At 33.2% G+C, this 22,562-nt stretch overlaps 1 protein-coding gene across 3 annotated transcripts in view; it reads left to right on the top strand.

Annotated features, from left to right (window-relative positions):
* SS18 (SS18 subunit of BAF chromatin remodeling complex) overlaps positions 1–22,562 on the top strand; it is a 98,948-nt gene that overhangs the window by 53,829 nt on the left and 22,557 nt on the right. For all 3 annotated transcript variants that reach the window (XM_074276933.1, XM_074276914.1, XM_074276923.1), the window contains exon 5: positions 1,026–1,247. In XM_074276933.1, coding sequence (XP_074133034.1) covers positions 1,026–1,247 — 222 coding nt within the window. The remainder of the gene's footprint in view (positions 1–1,025; positions 1,248–22,562) is intronic.

Genomic DNA, 22,562 nt, shown 5'->3' with positions numbered 1-22,562 from the left:
TTAATTAGGTCACTGACTCCTATTAGTAGAGGAGAAAATGAAAGCAGAAGAGATCACATTATGTTCCATCCAGTGTTCCTTTAACCAGTCTAAGCCACATTTTGATTAAAAATGGCATTTAGAATGAGGACAGCCTGACAAGGTAGCATGTGACACTTCAGAGACATATTGCTTTGGCAGCTAAGTTCTAACTTACTTTCCTATGCACTGACCCAGACTCATATGGTCCTCATAGATTATTTTGTCTAGCTTCTGCATGTGATTGATGAAGATTCTAAGACTCAGATAGGGAAGTGATTAGTTCAAGGTAACAATAAATATAGTTGGAATTAGGGCCCAATTTGCCTCACTTTTGGTTGTCTAATTTTCGCACACATAGTACCATTTTCTATACTTGTTTTTAGATGGGAAACAGTTCAAATGATTCTTTCACTCTGCCTCCTCATCTTACTTTGAAGCATATCATCAGCTAATATATTGGAGATGTGTTTGCAATACTTGCAAGTATTGTACTACCTTACATTGTGGTATTTTTGTCTAGGTTTTGGTTCAGAATTTTGATATAACCTCTACTACATTCTGAAACTAGACATTTGGATGTGAGCCTTTTCCCTCCTTTCCATATGCCAAAGTAACCTTTGACATGGTCTTTGATGAAATCTGGTGTTAGGCCATTTGGAATAGTTAAGTAAGTTAAGAGTCTGTGCAGAAGTTGCCAACATCTAGGAATAGTTGTCAAGTGTCATGAAGGAGGGAAAATGAAAAACAAGGTACTTCAAACATATCTAGCTTATGATCAACTTAGATAAGAGATGGACTTGGTATAATAGTGCTTTTGACTTTTACTTTCTACCTATTAAAAGGTAGAAAGTTGTCTTTTAGTAATAAATTTTACATTAAATCCACTTTCCTTATTCTCCATTTTAAGTTTGTGTTTTATGATTTTATTTCATAATATTATTTTATGAAAACTTCTTTTTGGAAGGGACCATCTATTTACTGAAGCTGTTAATTTTTCTTCGAAGGGCCAAACCATATGCCTATGCAGGGACCTGGACCCAATCAGCTTAATATGACAAACAGTTCCATGAACATGCCTTCAAGTAATCATGGTTCCATGGGAGGTTACAACCATTCAGTGCCATCCTCACAAAGTATGCCAGTACAGAATCAAATGACAATGAGTCAAGGACAGCCCATGGGAAACTATGGCCCTAGACCAAATATGAACATGCAACCAAACCAAGGTAAAAACAGACTTTGTTGTTATTTTATTTAGGTCCAAAAGAATTACTACTTAATTCTTTTAAAGCTTAAATTTAATTTTATTCTTCCATATAATGCATAAATGAATTCAAGATCAAAATAAGTGGCAACAGTACTATTTATAAAAACAATTGAATTTGAGATCAACTTGTAGAAATCTTTTATTTTGTCTTTTGAGATTGCATTTTTTATACTATTTACATTTTGCTTGTATTTGATGTCAGTTTACAGTTCACTTAAGACCTAATTTTGAATTAATTATTTTTAAAAACTAGAAAATAATATATTTTTGTTAGTTCACAGTTGATTATAGAGAGGAAATTGAGATAATTATTTTCTGTAAAAGTGTTTCATTATTATTTATGGCAATTGAAACCATTTAAAATGCTTTTTTTTAATAAGAGTTTTTTTAAAAAAACTGTTGGTTATTGATTCTTCTGAATGTTTTCTGGTGCTGTTTTTTCTTGTTACAGTAATTAACAGATTTTCTTTTTATTTTGAATATGTGGTAGAGATACTATATTATTGGCTCTTTTTAGAGGAGCTAGTATATAATATGATTAAAATTAACTATCAACTTCAGAGAATGAAGTTGCTGTGTGTGTGTGTGTGTGTGTATGTATAATTTTTTTTTTTTAAAGTATTCATGTGAATAATATCTTTAAACCAGCAAGTGGCGCTCTGTCCTGTTAATTGTCTCCTTCCACATTTGGCATATTGCTATTCTAAAGATACCTTTATTAAGGAAAAGAATGGAAAATAAGAACATTATATGCAATTCAATTTATTTTTCATATTTAATGTTTTCAAATTTTTATTTTTAAAAAACAAATTGCTAAAATATACCAACATTTACAAAATTTTCAAGTTTATTTAATGTTACAGTCAAATGATATAGTCTTATCACTAATTATGATAATTTTTTATGAAACTTGATAGAAAGAAAGGAAGATCATTCAAAATGTAGCTTTGCAAGACTGGCACTTACTCTACTCTTTTTTCAAATTTATCTAGTGCCCATGATGGAATGTTTTCTTTTTCTTATTAGGTCATTTAAAGGTTCAAAGCAACAGCAAGATCCAGGCAGTGCTAGATCAGAAGGGAGTTGAGCCAGCTCAGATGTTTCTACACACAGTTTGATTACCCGCAGTGAGAACGAGAAAATTGATAATGATTCTGACAACAACTACAGTAATGATGGCACACTTCTTAGAAAACCTATAGTTAAGAAAAGGTAGGGTGTGTGCACACAAGTGGTTGTTGTAGCATGGTTTGATATGACTCATCACAAGACCTTATGAACAAAATAATGCATGTAGCAATGTGCATGTAGAAAACATTCAATATTTTTTGAAGAAGTTGAGGCATTATATAACCACTTTTTTCTTATACTTAGGAGTCAGTGATTGTTCTATTCACTGTCATAGATCATGCTTATGAATTTTCCTTCAGCTGTAGCATTTAAATCATTTACTACTTTATGCTCTCAACTTCAGAAATTCCTCATTAGAAAATATATGCTGTGAAATAAATGGCAACATGTAGGTCTGGTTAAGATGGTAAAAGATTTTTGAAATGAAGATAGCACATTGTTGAGGAAATTTTGATTAAAATATTGTAGTGCTTTATATCCTTGAATTCTGTGGCAAGACATCTATTCTTATCTCTCCATTCAGCATTTATTTATTATATTGGTTGTGTTCTATTGTATCGACATTTTAGATCTTTCAAATAAACTAAATAGCTAAAAAATATCTTGGAGAATTCAGTTGTTGAATACAGATAGATACTCATTTTCTGTAATCACAAAAATGCTTTATATGAAAGTGATCATTTGAAGAAGTGGTACTGCAGGACAGGAAGAACAAATTGTATATTATGCTAAAAGTTATCTGTTTGGAATTTTCTTTACTAGTTTTTGTGTTAAAGGATTTTTTTAATTTTGTCTTTGCTACTTGCAAATACAATAATCTTGGAGAAGTTATTAACCTTTATTTCTCAGTTCCTAATTTTTAAAATGAGAGGCAGAAAAGTTGTTTTCTAAGGTCCCTTCTAGCTTGAAGATCTATCTCAGTTGTCCATTTCCACTATAAGATATCAACTAAAGGAATTTCCTTTGCTGAAATAAAGTAAAGCTTTAACTACATTCAAATTCAACTGTTAGAAAACTTGTGGTTAAAGTACAGAAGCAAGACATGACAGTAAAATCCATTTTATTTAAACATTATCTCGTTTTGGAGGAAAGTCAAAAGAATCCTAAATTACTACCAGTCAAAAATTCTTAATTAAAAAAAAATTAAGTATAGAATTTAAACATGGAAAGATCCTTAGAGATCCTCTATCCTAACTCCTAGAGTTTATAAATGAGGAAACTGAAGACCCAAATAGGTCTTATGCCTTGTTTGTGTTTATACTGTAATTATGGTGGAACTAGGAGGAGAACCAGAAACTAAAGAGCTTCTATTTTATTATTTCAAAAACAGTGTTGAAACTCACTTTTTCTGATAGTTTCATGTTTCTATTTTATCAGTGGAAACAAGGAAAAGAAAGAAGTGATTAAGTTATTAGTATATTTTTGAAATGCATTTATTAATAGAAGGAAAGAATTTCTCCATTAAATAATGACAGGTGAACTATTTATGAATTTATGAAAAATATATGAATTTTTTAATGAACTTATGAAAAAAATGAAAAATAATTTTGAATTATATTTTAAACACAGATTTCTGTACAATCAAATAAAAAATATAAAACCTAGACCATAAAAGCTACAAACTTTCCCCTCAGTGTCAAAAATTTGTTTTGGTCCAATTAGTGACACTGTAGAACATTGTATAAAACAATCTAAATCAGGTATTATTGGCAGTAGGATATTTCACTTCCATATATAAAGTAAAAATCCTAAGTGATTCACTCCCTAAATAAGCTCTTATTTTGTAGAATGCAAAAAAAAGACATTGAAATGACCTCCCAGTAAGGACTCTTTATCATAAATTTATATAGATTATGCTCAAAATTCCTAATAATTTAATAGGCAGGTGGATATTTGGCTAGAAATATTTGTGATTGCTTTATATGTGGCTAGTTATTTCTTTTACAATTCTGTCTCATTTGGATTTTCTCAGTTTAAGGAGTTAAGTACTTTGTCTTCCCACTTTCCTGCACATTTCTTCCCCAATCATGACTTTACCTCATGATTTAATGGGATCAAGGCCAGTAGGCATAAGCTTCTTTCCTTTCTGCCTCAGTACTGTCTGTTTTTCTTTTTCACTTTCTTGACTCCTACTCCTTTTTTTTCTTGAATCTTGTTTTTCCTTCAGACATAGTTTAGTTTCTTCTCTCTTTAATTTTTTTTTTTTAACTTCTTTACTATTTTATTTCTCTTCTTTCCTGGACAAACTTTAAGAGTTTCTCTTAAGTCTCCTTTCTTACTTTTCCTTTCTTACTACTCATTCTCTTTTCCTTCTCTCTTATTTCTCTCTTTTCTTTCTCCTTTTATACTCTCATTTACCTTCCATCTTCCTTTCCCTCTCCTCCTCTTCTTCCCCCAGAAGACTCTCTAATTTTGTGCCTTCCATTAGCTCTCAATTCACTGTTAATGACAACCAAATTTATGTCTTGACTTTTAAAATGTTAACTTACTTTTCTTTTTTCAAAAATTATATTCTTATTGTTATATTTTCCCCATCACTTCCCCTAGCCCTTCAAGAGAGTTGTCCCTTATAATAAAGAATAAACTTTGACAAAATTTTCCATTCTGGAGAATAATTTGAAACTATCCAAGAAAAGTGGTTCAACTTTTTTTCTTAAATAATAGCTTTTTATTTTCAAAATATATGCAAAGATAGTTTCCAACATTTACCCTTGTAAAACCTTGTGTTCCAAATTTTCTCCCCCACTTCTCCCTACTCCTTCCCCTAGATAGCAAGTAATCCAATATAAAAAGTGCATTTCTTCTATATATATTTCTACATCATACTGCACAAGAAAAATCAGATTAAAATAAAAGAGAGAGAGAGAGAAAAATGCAAGCCAACAACAACAAAAAAAGGTGAAAATACTATGTTATGATTTACATTCAGTTCCCACAGTCTTTTCTCTGGGAGCACACGACTCTCTCCATCACAAGTCTATTGGAATTGGCCAGGGGCAGCTAGGTGGCGCAGTGGATAATAGAGCACCAGCCTTGAATTCAGGAGGATGGGAGTCAAATCTGGTCTCAGACACTTAACACTTCCTAGCTGTGTGACCCTTGGCAAGTCACTTAACCCCAGCCTCAGAGAAAAAAAAAAGGAATTGGCCTGAATTATTTAATTGTTGGAAAGAGTCATGCCCAATACAATTGATCATTGTATGTATAATCTTGTTGCCCTGTACAATGATCTCCTGGTTTTGCTCATTTCACTCGGCATCACTTCATGTAATTCTTTCCAGACTTCTCCAAAATCATCTTGCTGATCATTTCTTATAGAATAATAAATAATATTCTATAACATTTATATACCATAACTTATTCAGCCATTTCCCAGTTGATAGGCGTCCACTCAGCTTCCTTACCAGTGGTTAAGCTTTTTATACCCATTGACATTGAAATACACTCCAAGCAAGTCAAAAACAGGAGGAAATGTCTCTTAAATAGTAAAAAACAATTCCTAGCAGTACTCTGATGGTATCAAAAGAATCGATAACAAAGTAGCTGCCTCATTGATTGAAGAATAGCTGAATAAATTGATTTTAAGAATAATAATGGAGTAGTATTATATCTTAAGAATTTAGGAATTCAGGAGGTAGAGCCAAAATGGAGGCGTAAAGTCACTGACTCTCTTGAGCTCTCCCTTGAACTCTCTTCCAAATGTTTTTAAGTAATCACTCTACACAAATTCTAGAGTGGCAGAACTCACAAAAAATGGAGTGAAACAGTTTTCCATCCCAAGACAACTTAGCAAGTCAGTAGAAAAGATTTGTTGCAAAATGGTAAGAGAGAAGTGCAGTCCAGTGCAGATCACATCAGTGTAGTTCGCATCAGCACAGACGAGGCCCTAGCAAACCAGGAACAGGCCTTGGGGTGACTGAGTCAATGGCAGCAGTGGCATTTTCTCTCAACCCACAGATATGAGGGGATTGGAACAGCTGGTCAGAAGGAGATTTATAGGGATCACTTTTCCTGGACACCAGGATCAGGACTCTCTTGCATTGATTATACTTAGTTCTGGGTTGCAGTCCTGAGTCTTAGTCCCACTGCAAAGAGAAGCTGTAGCACAGCAGAGCTTGTGGCCACAAGAAAGCAGGGACCCTGATCACAGTTCCAAGGTTGGAAAGAGTCCTTGTAGTCTCTTATAAATTAGTGCATTGTACAATAGGGTAGAAAACACATCTTTCCCTACATCATACTACCTTGGAAGAGGACAAAAACTTACAGGCTCTTAAAATTATTTCTGAAAATAGCTGCACAAAATCCCTGATGCTTGGGACAAGGACCTCTGCACTTGGGAAGCAGAATTCCACTTTCTCATAGAGTTAAAAGTCAAGAAATAGGCTGAAATAATGAGCAAACAATAGAAAAAAAAATTGACTATTGAAAGCTACTATGATGACTAAGAAGAACAAAACATACTCAGAAGAAAGACAGTCAAGTCAAAATTCTTGCATCCAAAGCCTCTAAGACAAACATGAATTGGTCTTATGGCAAAGAACAATTCAAAAAGGATTTTAAAAATCAAGCGTGATAGGAAAAATTGAGAAATGAGACACAAGAATATTACGAAAAAAGAGCTTAATAGTTTGGTAAAGAAGGCACAAAAATCCTGAAGAAAATAACACTTTAAAAAACAGAATAGGCCAAATGGGTAAAAGAGGTTCAAAAATCCAGTGAAGAGAAGAATGCCTTAAAAAAGCCAGATCGGTTAAATGGAAAAAATATATACAAAAATTCACTGAAGAGAAATCCTTAAAAAATAGAATTGGTCAGATGGAAAAGGAGGTTCAAAAGCTCACTGAGGAATATAATTTCTTAAATTATTAAATTAAATTAGAATTAGGCAAATGAAAGCTAGCTGTGTGACCCTGGGCAAGTCACTTAAGCCCAGCCTCAAAAAAAAAAAAAAAAAAAAAGAGCGAGTTTAGACATTATCTTTCAAGAAATTATCAAGGGAAGCTGCCCTGTTATTTTAGAATCAGAGGGTAAAATAAAAATTGAAGGATTCTATGAATCACCTCCTGAAAGAGATCTCAAAATGAAATTTCTGAAATTACTAACCTCCAAGATCAAGAACAAAATACTCTAAGCAGCCAAAAAGAAACAACTTATGTTTCTTGCAGTCACAATCATGATAACAAGAAAATACAAATTTTAGCAGCCTCTACATGAAAGGATCAGTGGTCTTGGAAGATGATATATTCCAGAGGATAAAAGAGAACCACAAGCAAGAATCAATCTGTTCCACAGAACTGGGGGAAAAATGGATATTCACAGAAATAGAAGACTTTTAAGCATTTCTAATGAAAAGACCAGAACTGAATAGAAAATTGGACTTTCAAAAATAAGATGCAAAAGAAACATGAAAATAAGAAACAAAAAGGAATGACTTAAATGTACAAATATATAGCCTTTTTTTTCATTGTGGGAAAGAATTGGAAATTGAATGTCACTTGGGGAGTGACTGAAGAAGTTGTTTTATATGATTGTGATGAAATAGCTTTAAAAAAATGATGAAGCAGGGTGCTCTCAGAAAACAAAATGGAAAAACTTGTATTAACTGATGTAAAATGAATTGAACTAGGAGTAATAGCACTATTGTATGATGAAACACTGAGTAATTTAGCTATTCACAGCAGTACAGTAATTTAAAACAATTCTTCAGAACTTTTGTCATAGAAGGTGCTGTCTGTCTCCAGAGAAGAAAGAACTGGTAGAGCTTGAATGCAGATGGAAGATACATTTTCTTTACTTTCTTTTTCTTTTCTGTATGTTCTTTTACAGAATGACTTAAATGGACCTCTATTATACTTAATTATGTCAGATTGCTAGCCTTTTCAGTGAGGAGGGGAAGGGAGAGAAGAGGGAGAGATTTGGAAGTCAGAATTTGAAACAAAAAAGTTAAAATTGTTTTTTATGTCAAATTGGGAAAAATAAAATATTAAGTAAGATTTAAAAGAAATAAGGAATTCAGAGAAGCCTGGGAAAACCTGTATTTATTAATTTAGAGAGAAATATCTTTCAGTATTAGGAAAAATTGACAAAATTACTTCACTAAATTATATAAATGATAAGAACACTATTGAGAAGTTGAATTCTGAATAATTGTGACAATTTTGGTCTCAGAGAACATATAATGGAAAAATGCCTCCATGTTCTAGGCAGAGATAAAGGGGTCTCTGGTGATCAGTTTTATGTATACTGCTACGTGCTTTGACAGTATTCCCTTTTATACCTGTTTTCATTTTTTTTTTCTTTTTCTTTTTCTTTTTTCTTTTCTTTCTTTCTTTCTTTCTTTCTTTCTTTCTTTTTTTTTTTAACAAAATAGGGAGAAAGAGGGAGGTTCTTCCTGCAAATGATTTTGACATAAAACAAAAAGCGTAAGAAAAAAGTGATTTTTAAATAATAAGTAGCTGCATTTTAAAATTAGCTATTTTTCTTTTATTTCTAAATTGTCCTTGATAATTACATGGGATTTTGAAATTTTTGTTATAAACATTTTATACATACTATATTTCTCTACACTATAAATTTATGATCAGTATGGATGTTCCTTTGATGATATAAAATGTAACTACTACATACCTGTGAAACAATATATATGTATATATACATATACATACAAACATACACATATGCACTCATACCCACACCATGGCACTACTAGGATACTACTAGGATAGTTCATTGCTTTATGTCTCACCTTTATTATGACTTGATTATCTTTTTATCTGATCGTACATTTCTTTTCTTAAATCTTCTGTGTAACTTCTTGTTTGTGATAATTAGCAGATGTCTTATATCACTCTATGCCTTTTCTTTTGGGTAATCTTAAACTTAAAGTTTTCTGAGACTGTACCACTGTAGTTTGGTTAAATAAAAAAAACAACTTATGATTATTATTAGAAGAATATCATTTTAAAAAATATGATCCTTTATTTTTAGGGAAAACTGCTATCAACTGATATCAAGATAAATAAATAATTGATACAAAGACAAAAAAAGAAACAATTACAATTTTTAACAAACTTAACATTCCTGTTTTTTTGGGGGAAGGAATATGTACGTATGTAAATATTTCAGTATTATAAGGCGGGGACAGTGAGGTGGCGCCATGGATAGAGCACCAGCCCTGAATTCAGGAGGACCCGAGTTCAAATGTGGACTCAGACACTTAACACTTCCTAGCTGTGTGACCCTGGGCAAGTCACTTAACCCCAGCCTGGGGGGGGGGGGAGAAATTATAATGCAATTCTGGAGGGAGGTTACTGGTGGCTGAGAACATCAAAAGAGGTTTTGTAGAGATCAGGAGTGGGGAACCTTTTTCTACCAAGGTCCATTTGGATATTATAACATCATTCGTGGGTCCTACAGAATTATCAACTTATAGAACTCAAGCACATGGAGATTGTTGTCCCTAGCTTTTAATTCATCTTTACCTATGATTACCCAGAGAAAATGATTTCACTGGCCTCATACAGCCTGCAGACTGGATGTTCTCCATCCTTGGTATGGGTTATATTAATTGAACTCCATCTTTTAAAAGAAATAAAAATAGGGCATTCTGTATAATAATCTCCATTTGACTTTAAAAAAATTTGTAATGAATCTTTGTTTCTTTAGGAATGCAAATGCTCTTGTTTGGGCTACTCTTCTGTGCATTAAAAAAAATGTTTCTTTTATTGATGATGATATTTGCTTCAGGCACAGAGAGAAAGGGGAAAAAAGCCAACTCTTTTAACATCCCCTCTCTTCCCCCCCAAAAAACATAGCAAGGAAATTGAATCCACTTAGTGGTCATGCTAAAAAATGTAGTTAATGTAGTTAAGGCATTTTAATTATATTTGATCTTTCACGACCCCATTTGCATTTTTCTTGATAAAGACATTAGAGTGGTTGCCATCTCCTTCTCTATCTTATTTTACAGATGAGGAAATTTAGGCAAACAGGGTCATGTTCAGGGTCATACATTTAGTAAGTTTCTGAGGCCAGATTTGAATTTAGGTTATATGACTCCATTACCTCTTTCAAGAGGTGTATAATCTGCATTTTCAAAGGTCTTTTGGAGGCATGGTTGTTCATTTCCATGATTTAAATTAAACTTTGAAAATTATTTTTCTTTTTAGTGTTGTTGTCTTTGTATAAATTTATTCTACTTTTGTTCACTTTTTTGTCAGTTCAAAGTGTATGGGATTTTCTGAAATATGTCTTTATTATGGTAATTACCATAATAAAGACATATTATATTCATTATTACAATTACTTACAATTTAGGATACTGTTTTACTAAAATACCTCTTTTATACCCACTTCAGGATCAAAAAGTTTGTTTTGCTTTTGGTTTTTCTCTCTTATCATACCCTCCACTCCTACTCCATTGTTTCCATGATCATTTTGATGTATTTTCACACTAAAATCGTGGGGCAGATTTGAGTGTGTTCAACTCACCATGGGCTGTGTCAGATAAGATTCATCTGATGCCCTCTCTTTTCACTCTTTCTTTGTATTTGCTTATATATATTATACTCATATTAACAAGTTTATATATATATATATTTTTTTTTTTTTTTTTTACTACTTTATATTAGTGCCCCTTCACATCCCTCAGAATAGAAACCATAAGATTCATGTTTTTTTTTTTTTTATTTTTATTTTTTTTATATTTTAACTCTCTTGGTACTTCTTAAGAAGTTAAAGACTTTGAAGGGAAATATATTATTATTCTCCTCTGTTAGACTATCTCTCTTTCTCCCTTTCTGTCTACCATATATGTCCTGTCTATCATATCTATTATATATATATGCGTGTGAATACATATCTATCTATCTATCTATATCCTTGAAATTTCTCAAATAAATTTTATTTTTCCAGGTTTATCTGGATTGTGTTTGTATTTCAAAGTTTCTACTTTGCTCTGATCTTCCATTAGAAGTGCTTTAAAAGCCCTCTCTTCCCTTATAGGACAATCCTTCCCATCCCTAGAGTTTAAATATATACTAAGCGTTGTATGGGTTATTTTTGCTTGTAAACTTGTATCTTTTGCCTCTTACGGTATTGTATTGCAAATATCTCATTTATGGTAGAAGTATTTTTTTCTTTAATGTGAGAATCCTAGATTTTGGTTATGATATTCTTAGTTTCTAGGCTTTTTTTTTTCAACATGCTTTTTAATAAGTAAAATAATTTTTAAATGTTCTCTCCCTGATCTGTTTTTCAGATCAGTTGTTTTTGATATTAGATCTTTTGATTTTATTCTTACCTTGCTTCTTGAAGTCATTGATTTCTCTTTGGTTTGTTCTATTTTAAGGTGTCTGCTTTTTGGCTTACATTTACCACTTTCTGTTCCGTGCTATTTATTTTCTTCAACAGTATATATTTCATATTTATCTTTTGCTTTGTTTCTTGTAGGTGTTTGTGTAAAGTACATATATAGAGAGAGGAAAGAAGGGGAGAAGGGGAAAGAGAAGTTCAGGCTCTACTTGAAGTTTTTATTGAGTTACTCTTTTGGGGGAGATCTCTAGATATAATTTTTGATACCAATTTGTGTCTTTTTTTTGGTTTACTGAGTTTTTCACTTTCAGTCCCTGAATTCATATATGTGTAGACTAGCTGCATTGCCTGGGTTCATGTCCTAACATCTGTTACCTGGGGCTGGACCTTAGGTCTCTGAAGTGTAGAAAACTTGATCTTTAGGATCTTCTCTGTCAGAGACTGTCAGAGATCTAAGAGCTCTTGGACCTACACTTGAACATTTTAACCCTTCTCTGGTCACAACCCATTGTTGATCCTCAGTGCTTTCAAGTTCTGTATTTTGTGACTTTCTAATCATTTTAGGTCAAGGGAACCTTATATTGTCCCAGGCACTATGTGCATTCTGTCTCTAGTCAACTGCAGGCTGTTGAAGGAGACTCTTTTACTATCATGTGCTATTTTGATGTGGAAGAATTCACTTGATTTAGTTTTAGTTTCTTATTCTTTTTCTTGATTATTATTAGGTCTGTGGTAAACTTCAGGGGTTGGTGGGAGAATGCATGTGGAAGTTAGGCAGTCAGCCTCTCCTATTCAGGAATTTTATCTTGGGTAGGAATCTGCCAAACGCATTTAATCTAGTTGTGTATTGTTAAATTAATCTAGCCTTGTAATACCATAGAGTCTCTTTAGTAAAATAATCAACTTAAGCAGGTCCATGTAGTTAAATCTATTAAAAATGCATATTATAATACCTTTTTTTGGGGGGGGTTTGTGGGGGAAACCTATTAGTATAGCTCATCCATACATATGTCTTGGGTAATTGCTGTTAGTGGATAGTGAACATAATTCTGAATTGAATAGGAGTAGAAAAATGGAGAAGATTGCATTGAGTAATATTGGACAACTTTGAATAATTATTAATTTATACTTCTCTCAGAAACCCGTCTTTTTAACATCATTGTTTCTCTGTATGACTTCAAGTCATGGAATAATTTGATGACCTGAGGAAAATCACATTTGCAAATAATCCAAAGAGATTATTCACACTCAGGGTGAGTCTAAGTAGGCTGTCACCTATTGCTAGTTATACCTGATAGTCAAGAAATGGTGTAAAAACATCCCTAAAGTCAGGTATAAATGGAAAAGAATGGGGATGGCCTAGCCATGTACTCAGCAGAATAACAGAAGGAAAGCCTGAATATTTTTCTGAGGTGTCCATGTAGTATATTAAAACAAACAAATCAAAAAAACTCTTCAGTGTATTGGAGATACATATATATATATATATATATATATATATATATATATATATATATATAGTGGAGAATTAATGGAAAAAAATTGTTAAGAATTCCAGAAGTTGAAAAGATGTAGATGGATTGTGGTCTACACCAAAAAAGGGGGTGTAGGTGAAGGAGGGGAGAAAAGACTGTTAATATCAAGAAATGGACTGATTCAGGTATATTAAAATAACTAAGCTTAATTTCAAGGACTCCATTGAAAAACTTCAAAAAAGGTTTTGATATATCCCCTTGCCTTTAATTGTAGATTTTTAAGTATTCCCCGTAATGCAGTGTTAGAATTTTTAACCATGGGTAGTTTTCTCTGTATATCTCTGAGCTTTATATCAGGATACCTAGGTTAACTTAAGTCTTAAAACAAGGGGCAAGGTTGGAGATGCTATTGTGACAAATTTTATATTTATGTATTTAGTTTATGTGGACTTTAAAAAGATCTTATATCCATTGGATTTTTTTTTTAAATCTTATTTTTCCATGTTCCCTTGAAAGCTATAGAAGAGTTTAGATTATAATTAACATAATATTATAGTCACGTAACATTATATTTACAGAAAATCACATAAAGAGATAGGAGCTCTGCTTCAGGGTAAATAGTACAATGATAACCTTCAACAATGAGAAGACAACTGCTCATTTCATTTCTGATTTTGTTTCTATTTCACTGAAGAGGAGTGGACTTTAGAGTTGATAGAACAAAAATAACCTACTGAAAGAAGATGATATCCAAGAAAAGTGGGGAGATAATAAGAGAATACCTGGTTGCTCTTGATGAATGCAAATAATGTAGGCCAATTGTATGAAATCTTCAGGTCTCAAAATACTTGGCAGCTATTATTAGAATTATAGTTAGTGATATTTAGAGGATCATGGAAATACAGTGAAGTAAACAAGAATGGAGAAGGATAAATGTTCCAATTTTTAAAAAAGAGAAAAGAACAGACTGCTAAAGGTTGATGAGCTTGACTTTGATTTTGATAAGTCATTAGAGAGCTTGTTGGTCAATATTTAGACATGGAAATATGTTATAAAAAGACACCATAGCTTTATTCCATTTTCTTTTTTTTGATAGGATGACTAAATTAGTATTTAAAGGAAATGTGGTTATAGTTCAACTAGATTTTAGCAGAGTTTTTGATAATATATCTATTTTGTGATACAAGTCTTATGAAGAGGAGGTTGAGATACGGATTGATGCTGTGATACAACTAGATGGATTTAGACCTGGTTAAATGGCTGTAATCTATATTTGTATGGGAAATCTGTGAAGTCTTATAGGGATTTATGCTTGACACCTTATATGCTAACATTTTTGCCAGTGATTTAGGTAAAGGAAAAGATGGTATGTCCATTTGGAAATAGTGACAAAGCTGGAAAAGGATAATTAACATAGTAAATAACAGGCTACAAAAGGATTTTGACTAGCCATAATATTGAGTTGAATCTAGTGATGAAATTCAGTGTAGATAAATATAGAATCTTGTATTTTGATACAATGAAACAAATTCAGAAATACTATGTGGAGGAGGAGGCTTTTGTTCTTGAAAAAGATATGGTGGTTTTAGTGGATTGCAATTGAAGAGTGAGTTAGCAGTATGATGTAGTAGCCACAGATTTTGTGATTTTCAAGAGGAAAACAATTTCCAGGATTAGTGGGGAAATACTCATGCTATACTCCATCCTCATGAGACCTCATCTGGAAATACTGTATTCAGTGATTTAAGAAATATATTGATAAATTGGAAAGTATTCAAAGGAGGGTGTTGTTGTTTGTACTTTGTTTTTGAAGAGGACTAATGAAATCACAAGTGAATTGGATTAAAGTAAGGCACAGTTGAGCAGATTTGTAAATAATATTTCATTTTTTCCACTTACATGTAAAGATAGATAGTTTTCAACATTCATTTTGCCTTTTTTTTTTTTTTTGGAGAAGCAATTGGGATTAGGTGATGTATTCAGGGTCACACAGCTAATGCAAGTATTAAGTGTTTGAGCCCCCTTAACCTATATCTCTGCGGTATATTCTTACCATACTAAAGGCCTATCATCTGGTTTTGGGGTTTGACAGAAGCGATAAAATTTAGTAAGGGGGGTAAGGGGAGTTAGCGGTAAAAAATTATTATAAATTATTTGCGTACGTCTATACGCACATAAGCCTAACTAGCGCCTAGACTTGATTTGTTTACAAGTTTTTTTTCTTTTTTTTTTTTTTTTAAATAATATGTTTTCATTTTTCAAAATACATTCAAAGATAAGTTTTCATCATTCATCCTTGGAAAACTTTGTTCCACATTTTTCTCCCTCCTTCTTCAACTCCCCTCTTGTGTAGTCAGCAAGAAATCCAGTATAGTCAACATTCATTTTCAATAAGATTTTGAGTTTCTAATTTTTCTCCTTCCTCTCCAACTCCCCTCCCCAAGATGGCAATCATTCTGATATAGGTTATACATGTACAATCATAATGTTATGCATTTCTTTATATAGAGTCATGCTGTGAAAGAAGAAACAGAACAAAATAGAAATCCTTGAAAAACAAAAAAAAGTGAAAATAGTAGTGCTTTGATCTGCACTGATAGATTTCATAGTTCTTTTTCTCTAGATATGGATAGCATTTTCCACTGAGTCTTTTGGAATTGTCTTGGATTATATTTCTGATAAGAGCTAAGTCAATCATAATTAATCATCATACAGTATTGCTATTACTATGTACAATGTTATAGTTCTGCTTGAATTTTTAATATATACATGGATAATTTTCAACATTCACCCTTACATAATCTTGTGTTCTAAATTTTCTCCCTCCTTTCCCCATACCCAATATATGTTATACATATGCAATTCGAAATCCAATATTCTTGCCATTATGCCATACTACATCTCTTGTAATTTATATGTTCACTTGTCGTGGGGGGAGGACTGTTTTAAGTCCTGGCCCCTTATACAAGTTATGCTGGCTACTTCTTTTTTTTTTTTTTTTTTTTTTTTTTTAATTTTATTTTAATAGTTTTTATTTACCAGATATATGCATGGGTAATTTTATAGCATTGACAATTGCCAAACCTTTTGTTCTAATTTTTCCCCTCCTTCCCCCTCACCCCTGGATGGCAGGTTGACCAATACATGTTCAATATGTTAAAGTATAAATTAAATACAATATATGTATTCATGTCCAAACAGTTGTTTTGCTGTACAAAAAGAATCGGACTTTGAAATAGTGTATAATTAGCCTGTGAAGGAAATCCAAAATGCAGGCAGACAAAATTAGAGGGATTGGGAATTCTATGTAGTGATTCATAGTCATCTCCCAGAGTTCTTTCGCTGGGTGTAGCTGGTTCAGATCATTACTGCTCTATTGGAACTGATTTGGTTCATCTCATTGTTGAAAATGGCCACATCCATCAGAATTGATCATCATATAGTATTGTGGTTGAAGTATACAACAATCTCCTGGTTCTGCTCATTTCACTCAGCATCAGTTCATATAAGTCTCTCCAGGTGTTTCTGAAATCATCCTCTTGGTCATTTCTTATAGAACAATAATGTTCCATAATATTCATATACCACAGTTTATTCAGTCATTCTCTAATTGATGGGGCATCCACTTAGTTTCCAGTTTCTGACCACTACAAAGAGGGTTGCTATAAACATTCTTGCACATACAAGTCCCTTTCCCTTCTTTAAGATCTCTTTGGGATATAAGCCCAGTAGTAACACTGCTGGGTCAAAGGGTATTGCACAGTTTGATAACTTTTTGAGCATAGTTGCAAATTGCTCTCCAGAATGGCTGGATGTATTCACAATTCCACCAACAATATATCAGTATCCCTGTTTCCCCACATCCCCTCCAACATTATGTATTATCTTTCCCTGTCATTCTAGCCAATCTGACAGGTGTGTAGTGGTATCTCAGAGTTGTCTTAATTTGCATTTCTCTGATTAATAATGACTTGGAGCATCTTTTCATATGACTAGAAATAATTTCAATTTCTTCATCTGAGAATTGTCTGTTCATTTGACCATTTATCAATTGGAAAATGACTTGATTTCTTATAAACTCATTTTTTCTTAGGGAATTGATTAATAGCTTGTTCTATTTATTTTTCTGAAATGGGACTCTTTAAGCAATTTACTTCCTCCTCTGTTAATCTGGGAAGTCTGCATTTTTGGAGGTAGTCATCCATTTCACTTAGGTTATCAAATTTATTGGCATAAAGTTGGGCAAAGTAACTCTATTTTATTTCTCTAATTTCCTCTTCATTGGTGGAAAGTTCCCCCTTTTCATTTTTAAGACTAAGAATTTAATTTTCCTCTCACCTTTTTCTAATCAGATTTACCAAAGGTTTATTTATTTTATTGTTTTTTTCACAAAACCAACTCTTAGTTTTATTTATTAGTTCAATAGTTTTTTTCCTTTCAATATTATTAATTTCTCCTTTTAATTTTAGAATTTCAAGTTTAGTATTTGATTGAGGGTTTTTAATTTGGTCTTTTTCTAGCTTTTTAAGTTACAAGCCCAATTCACTGATCTTCTCTTTCTCTGTTTTCTTCAAGTAAGTCTCTAAAGATAAAAAATTTCCCCTTATTACCCCTTTAGCTGCATCCCATAAATTTTGGTATGATGTCTCATTGTTGTCATTACCTTGAGTGAAATTATTAGTTGTGTCTATAATTTGCTGTTTCTCCCAATCTTTCTTTAAGTTGAGATTATTTAGTTTCCAATTACTTTTTGGTCTATTTACCCCTAACTTTTTATTGAATATAGTTTTTATTGCATTATGATCCGAAAAGAAAGCCTTTACTATTTCTGCCTCCCTGCATTTAATTTTGGGATCTTTCTGTCCTAATATATGGTCAGTTTTTGTATAGGTTCCCTGAACTGCTGATAAGAAAATATATTCTTTGCTGTCCCCATTCCGTTTTCTCCAAAGATCTATTATACCTAATTTTCCTAATATTCTATTTATCTCTTTAATTTTTTTCTTATTTGTTTTGTGGTTTGATTTATCTAATTCTGAGATGCAAAGTTGAGATCTCCCACTATTATAGTTTTGTTGTCTATTTCTTCTTGCAACTCTCTTAACTTATCTGTTAGGAAGTTAAACTTGGTGCATATATATTTAGTATTGATATTGCTTCATTGTCTATGCTACCCTTTAGCAAGATGTAGTTTCCTTCCTTATCTCTTTTGATTAGATCAATTTTTTTGCGTTTGCTTGATCTGAGATAAGGATGGCTATCCTGCTTTTTTGATTTCACTTGAAGCATAATAAATTCTGCTCCAGCCTTTTACCTTTACTCTGTATGTATCTCCCTGCTTTAAATGTGTTTTCTGTAAACAACATATTGTAGGATTCTGAATTTTGATCCAGTCTACTATCCATCTCCGCTTAATGGGAGAGTTCATCCCATTCACATTTACAGTTAAAATTACTAATTCTGTATTTCCTGCCATCATATTATCCCCAGATTATGCTTTTATCCCTTGCCCTCCCCCAAACCCCTTCCCCAGTATAAAACTTATGAGCCCTACTTGCATCATGCAGCCCTCCCTTTTTAATATCCCTCCCTCCTCCCTTTAAATCCCTTTCCCTTTCTTGTAGCCTTTCCTTATTACTCTTTTCCTTTTCCCTTTTCCTCTCCTCCTTTTTAATGAGGTGAGAGAGAATTATCTGTAAAAACCAATATGTCAATTATTTTCTCTTTGAGCCAATTCTGATGAGAGTAAGGTTCACAAGATGTTCCTCCCCCTCTCTAACTTCCCTCAGATATGATAGGTTTTCTTTACCTCTTTGTGGGATGTAGTTTCCCTTTTTTTAATCTCCCCCTTTCCCTTTTTCTGACACTATTCCCTTTCCATTTCTATTCCCCCCCCCCCTTTTTTTGTTATATCAGTAAAATCAAATTATACATGTAGTCTTAGTGTATATCCACACCAGAAATACAGTTCTCAAGAGTTCCTTTTACCTTTTTCTGTTTCTCTTGAGTCTTATGATTGGAGATCAAATTTTTTGTTTAGATCTGGTTTTTTTTTTCCCCCTTAGAAACAATTGGAATTCATCTATAAATGTCCATCTTCTTCCATGGAAGAAAATGCTAAACTTAGCTGGGTAGTTTATTCTTGGTTGCATTCCAAGTTCTTTTGCCTTTTGGAATATCAGATTCCAGGCCCTTCTATCCTTTATTGTAGAGGCAAGGATCTTGTGTAATCCTTGGTATTTGAATTTTTTTTTCCTGGCTGCTTGCAATATTTTTTCCCTTAGTCTGATAGTTCTGAAATTTGGCCACAATGTTCTGTGAAGTTTTTTTTTTTTTTTTTTTTTTTTTTTTTTTTAAAGGTCTTTTTCAGAAGGTGTTCGATGAATTCTTTCAATGCCTATTTTACCTTCTGGTTCTATTACCTCTGGGTAGTTCTCTTTGATGATTTCCTGTAAAATAGTATCTAGACTCTTTTTTTTTTCATCATAATTTTCGGGAAGTCCAATAATCCTCAGATTATCTCTCCTCGATCTATTTTCCAGGTTTTCTGTTTTTCTAAGTAGTTATTTGACTTTTTTCTCCAGATTTTCTTTTTTTGGTTTTGCTGTGATTTCTTTACCTTTTCCATTTCCCTAATTGTATTTCCCTGCACTTCCTGTTAATTCTTTACCTTTTCCAATTCCCATTTCAGGCAGTTGTTTACCTTTTTCAGTTCACATTTTAGGAGGTTGTTACTCTCTTGCATAGCTTCTCTTTCCTTTCCCCATTTTTCTTCTAACTCTCTTTTGAGATTTTTAATAGTCTCTTTTAGGAGAACATTATTTGGGGTATTGTCTGGAGGTTGTTTGCTATTAGCCTCCTCCGTTTTGGAAACCTCTCTTTTTGTATAGAAGTTGCCAATCGTTTTCTTCATTTTTTTACTCATTTTTTTTAAAGCCTTCAGGGTCTACCTTCAGGGCAAAGAGGTTACCAGATTCCTCTGCAGAACAAGGATGGATACATGGATAGTAACTGCCCTCTCAATGGGCTGCAAGGAACGGCCTAACTACAGGAGGGCTCTGGTTAAGAGCTCCACAGGGAATTGAGTAGGCCTGGGTAACAAGGGCTGAGCTGTGTAAGTATCCTGGGAGCTATGCTGTGAGGATTAGCAACTGCCTTGGGGCTAGAGGTTAAGCAGCAAAAGTATCACTACCCCCCACAAATGCAGTCGTTGGTTCCTATCCCTCCATCCTATCCCTTGCACTGGAAGTGTCTCTGCCTGGGCAGCATAGTCAAGCTGGGGAGATTCTACTATTTCAGGCCAAGCCCCTCACTGTGCAGATGAGAGGCTGCCCCAAGCTGTGCCCTTGCTGTGTGTGACTGCCTCCCAACAAGAGCCCCTAGCTGCAGAATGCCCTGAAGAGCTGTGTTATGGTCTGCACTGAGTCACTTCCGGTCCTGGGTGGGCGCAGCCAAATCCTCTCAGGTTCTGCCTTCCCTCAGTGTACCCTCTATCCCAGGCTCCAATTTCTCTGCTGGTCCACTACTCTGCCACCAAAGCAAAGCAATCAGGCTATGGCAGAGAACTCTATGTAAACTTTCCAAACTTAGAGGCTTCCCTGCTCCTGATTCTATCCCTGCCCTGTGCGGGTCTACTCCTGCCACTCAGGACCAACCTTTTCTGGCAATAAGGCTGGTGAGTTGTTATATTTCTGATCTTTGTGAATCTTACCAGTCTAGCACTATTTTTGAGGCTGATTTTAAAAATTGGTAATGAGGGTAAGAGGAGCTCAGATTCTCATGTGTGCCCTCTCCTCCATCTTCATTCTGGCTACTTCTTAAAAAGTATTGAGTCAATCCTCAAGACTCATTGAAGAAACAAGACTCAGGTTATTGACATCACTTCCCTGTTACTTGTCAAGAGGACACTGCTCTTTGATGGAGCGTGCTGGACACCTCAAGTAAGAGAGTTTGCTTAATTGAACTTACTGGATATATCCTTAGTGCCTCTTCCTATTGAATATTATTCTTCTACCTTGGCTTCTTTAAAGAAATCTCCTTTTAATTTCTAGATGACTTAGAAACTTCTCATTTTGTTTCAGTATCCTACTCTAATTGAATAAAATGAATTTCTATAATATTTTAATGCCATTTCAGAATATTTCGTATTTAGAAAAATAACTTACAGAATAGTGAGGTATAACAATATGAATATGGGATATTGGTAAGGCATGACCAGCACTTGTAGTATTTGTCCTTGTAATGCTATTCATATAAATACAGGCTCAGTATCTGAATAAGTGAGGTGATGGGGACATCTTTCATATTCTTGTATCAACCCTGAGTGTCTTGATGTTATAAAAATGTTTGATGTGTTAAGATTATGAACAGTAGCTTTTGAGTATACTACAACTGTACAGTGCTTCATTTTGTTTAGGAGTTTGTTATAATAGGTTTTCTTTGCAAACTTACTTCATATTGTTGTTTTATAATGCTTGCATTTATTTTTACTTGATATGAGTGGCTTTAAAAATTGCAGTTTTTTCTAATAGTAGCTCAAGGGACAATACTTATACATTGCTATTGCAGCATACTTCATTATCATACAGGAAATATCTTTCTGTGTGTATGTGTATGTATATATAAATATACTGCTTAAATAATCAAAATTGAACAGTCATAATTTTAGTTCCTTTTTAAAAATATGGATAAGGCTTCAAGGAACGAGATCAAAAGTCTCTTGCTTTAGAAATGCTTTCTCCTCTATTCTCTATGTAATTTTTGACTTGATCCTGAAAGATATTGGGGAGGGGCGGACTAGAAGGAAAGAGCAGAAGAGAAGAAAAGAGAGGTAGTAATTGACCTCATTGGGACTGGAACTTCTGACAGTCCCAAAGATAAAGGATAAGTGGCAGGAACTTTTTCACCAAGGGAATTAGTCTAGAATTACTTTTCTCCTTAAGAATAAAGCTTAGATTATGTTTTTCCTTCCTTTTTGATATTTGTATTATGTGTTGTATTTTTACTTTGCTTCTATTTTATTTTTAAACACTTTGCAGTTTTAAAAATTAATTTGTAATTACCTTTTTTAAAAAGGAAAGTTTTTAGACATCTTTGGGACAGGAATTTTAGGCAGTATTTTTGCCTTTTCTTTTTTTTTTCTTTTTTTTTTCTTTTTAATTTTTTATTATATATATATATTTTTATAATATTATCCCTTGTATTCATTTTTCCAAATTATCCCCCCCTCCCTCTATTCCCTCCCCCCAATGACAGGCAATCCCATACATTTTATATGTGTTACAATATAGTCTAGGTACAATACATGTGTGTAAATACCACTTTCTTGTTGCACATTAATTATTAGCTTACAAAGG

The sequence above is a fragment of the Sminthopsis crassicaudata genome, chromosome 1 (genome assembly GCF_048593235.1).
Source record: "Sminthopsis crassicaudata isolate SCR6 chromosome 1, ASM4859323v1, whole genome shotgun sequence".
NCBI classification, from domain to species: domain Eukaryota; kingdom Metazoa; phylum Chordata; class Mammalia; order Dasyuromorphia; family Dasyuridae; genus Sminthopsis; species Sminthopsis crassicaudata.
The sequence above is the reverse complement of the archived record's forward strand: the minus strand, read 5'-3'. Positions and strand labels throughout refer to the sequence as shown.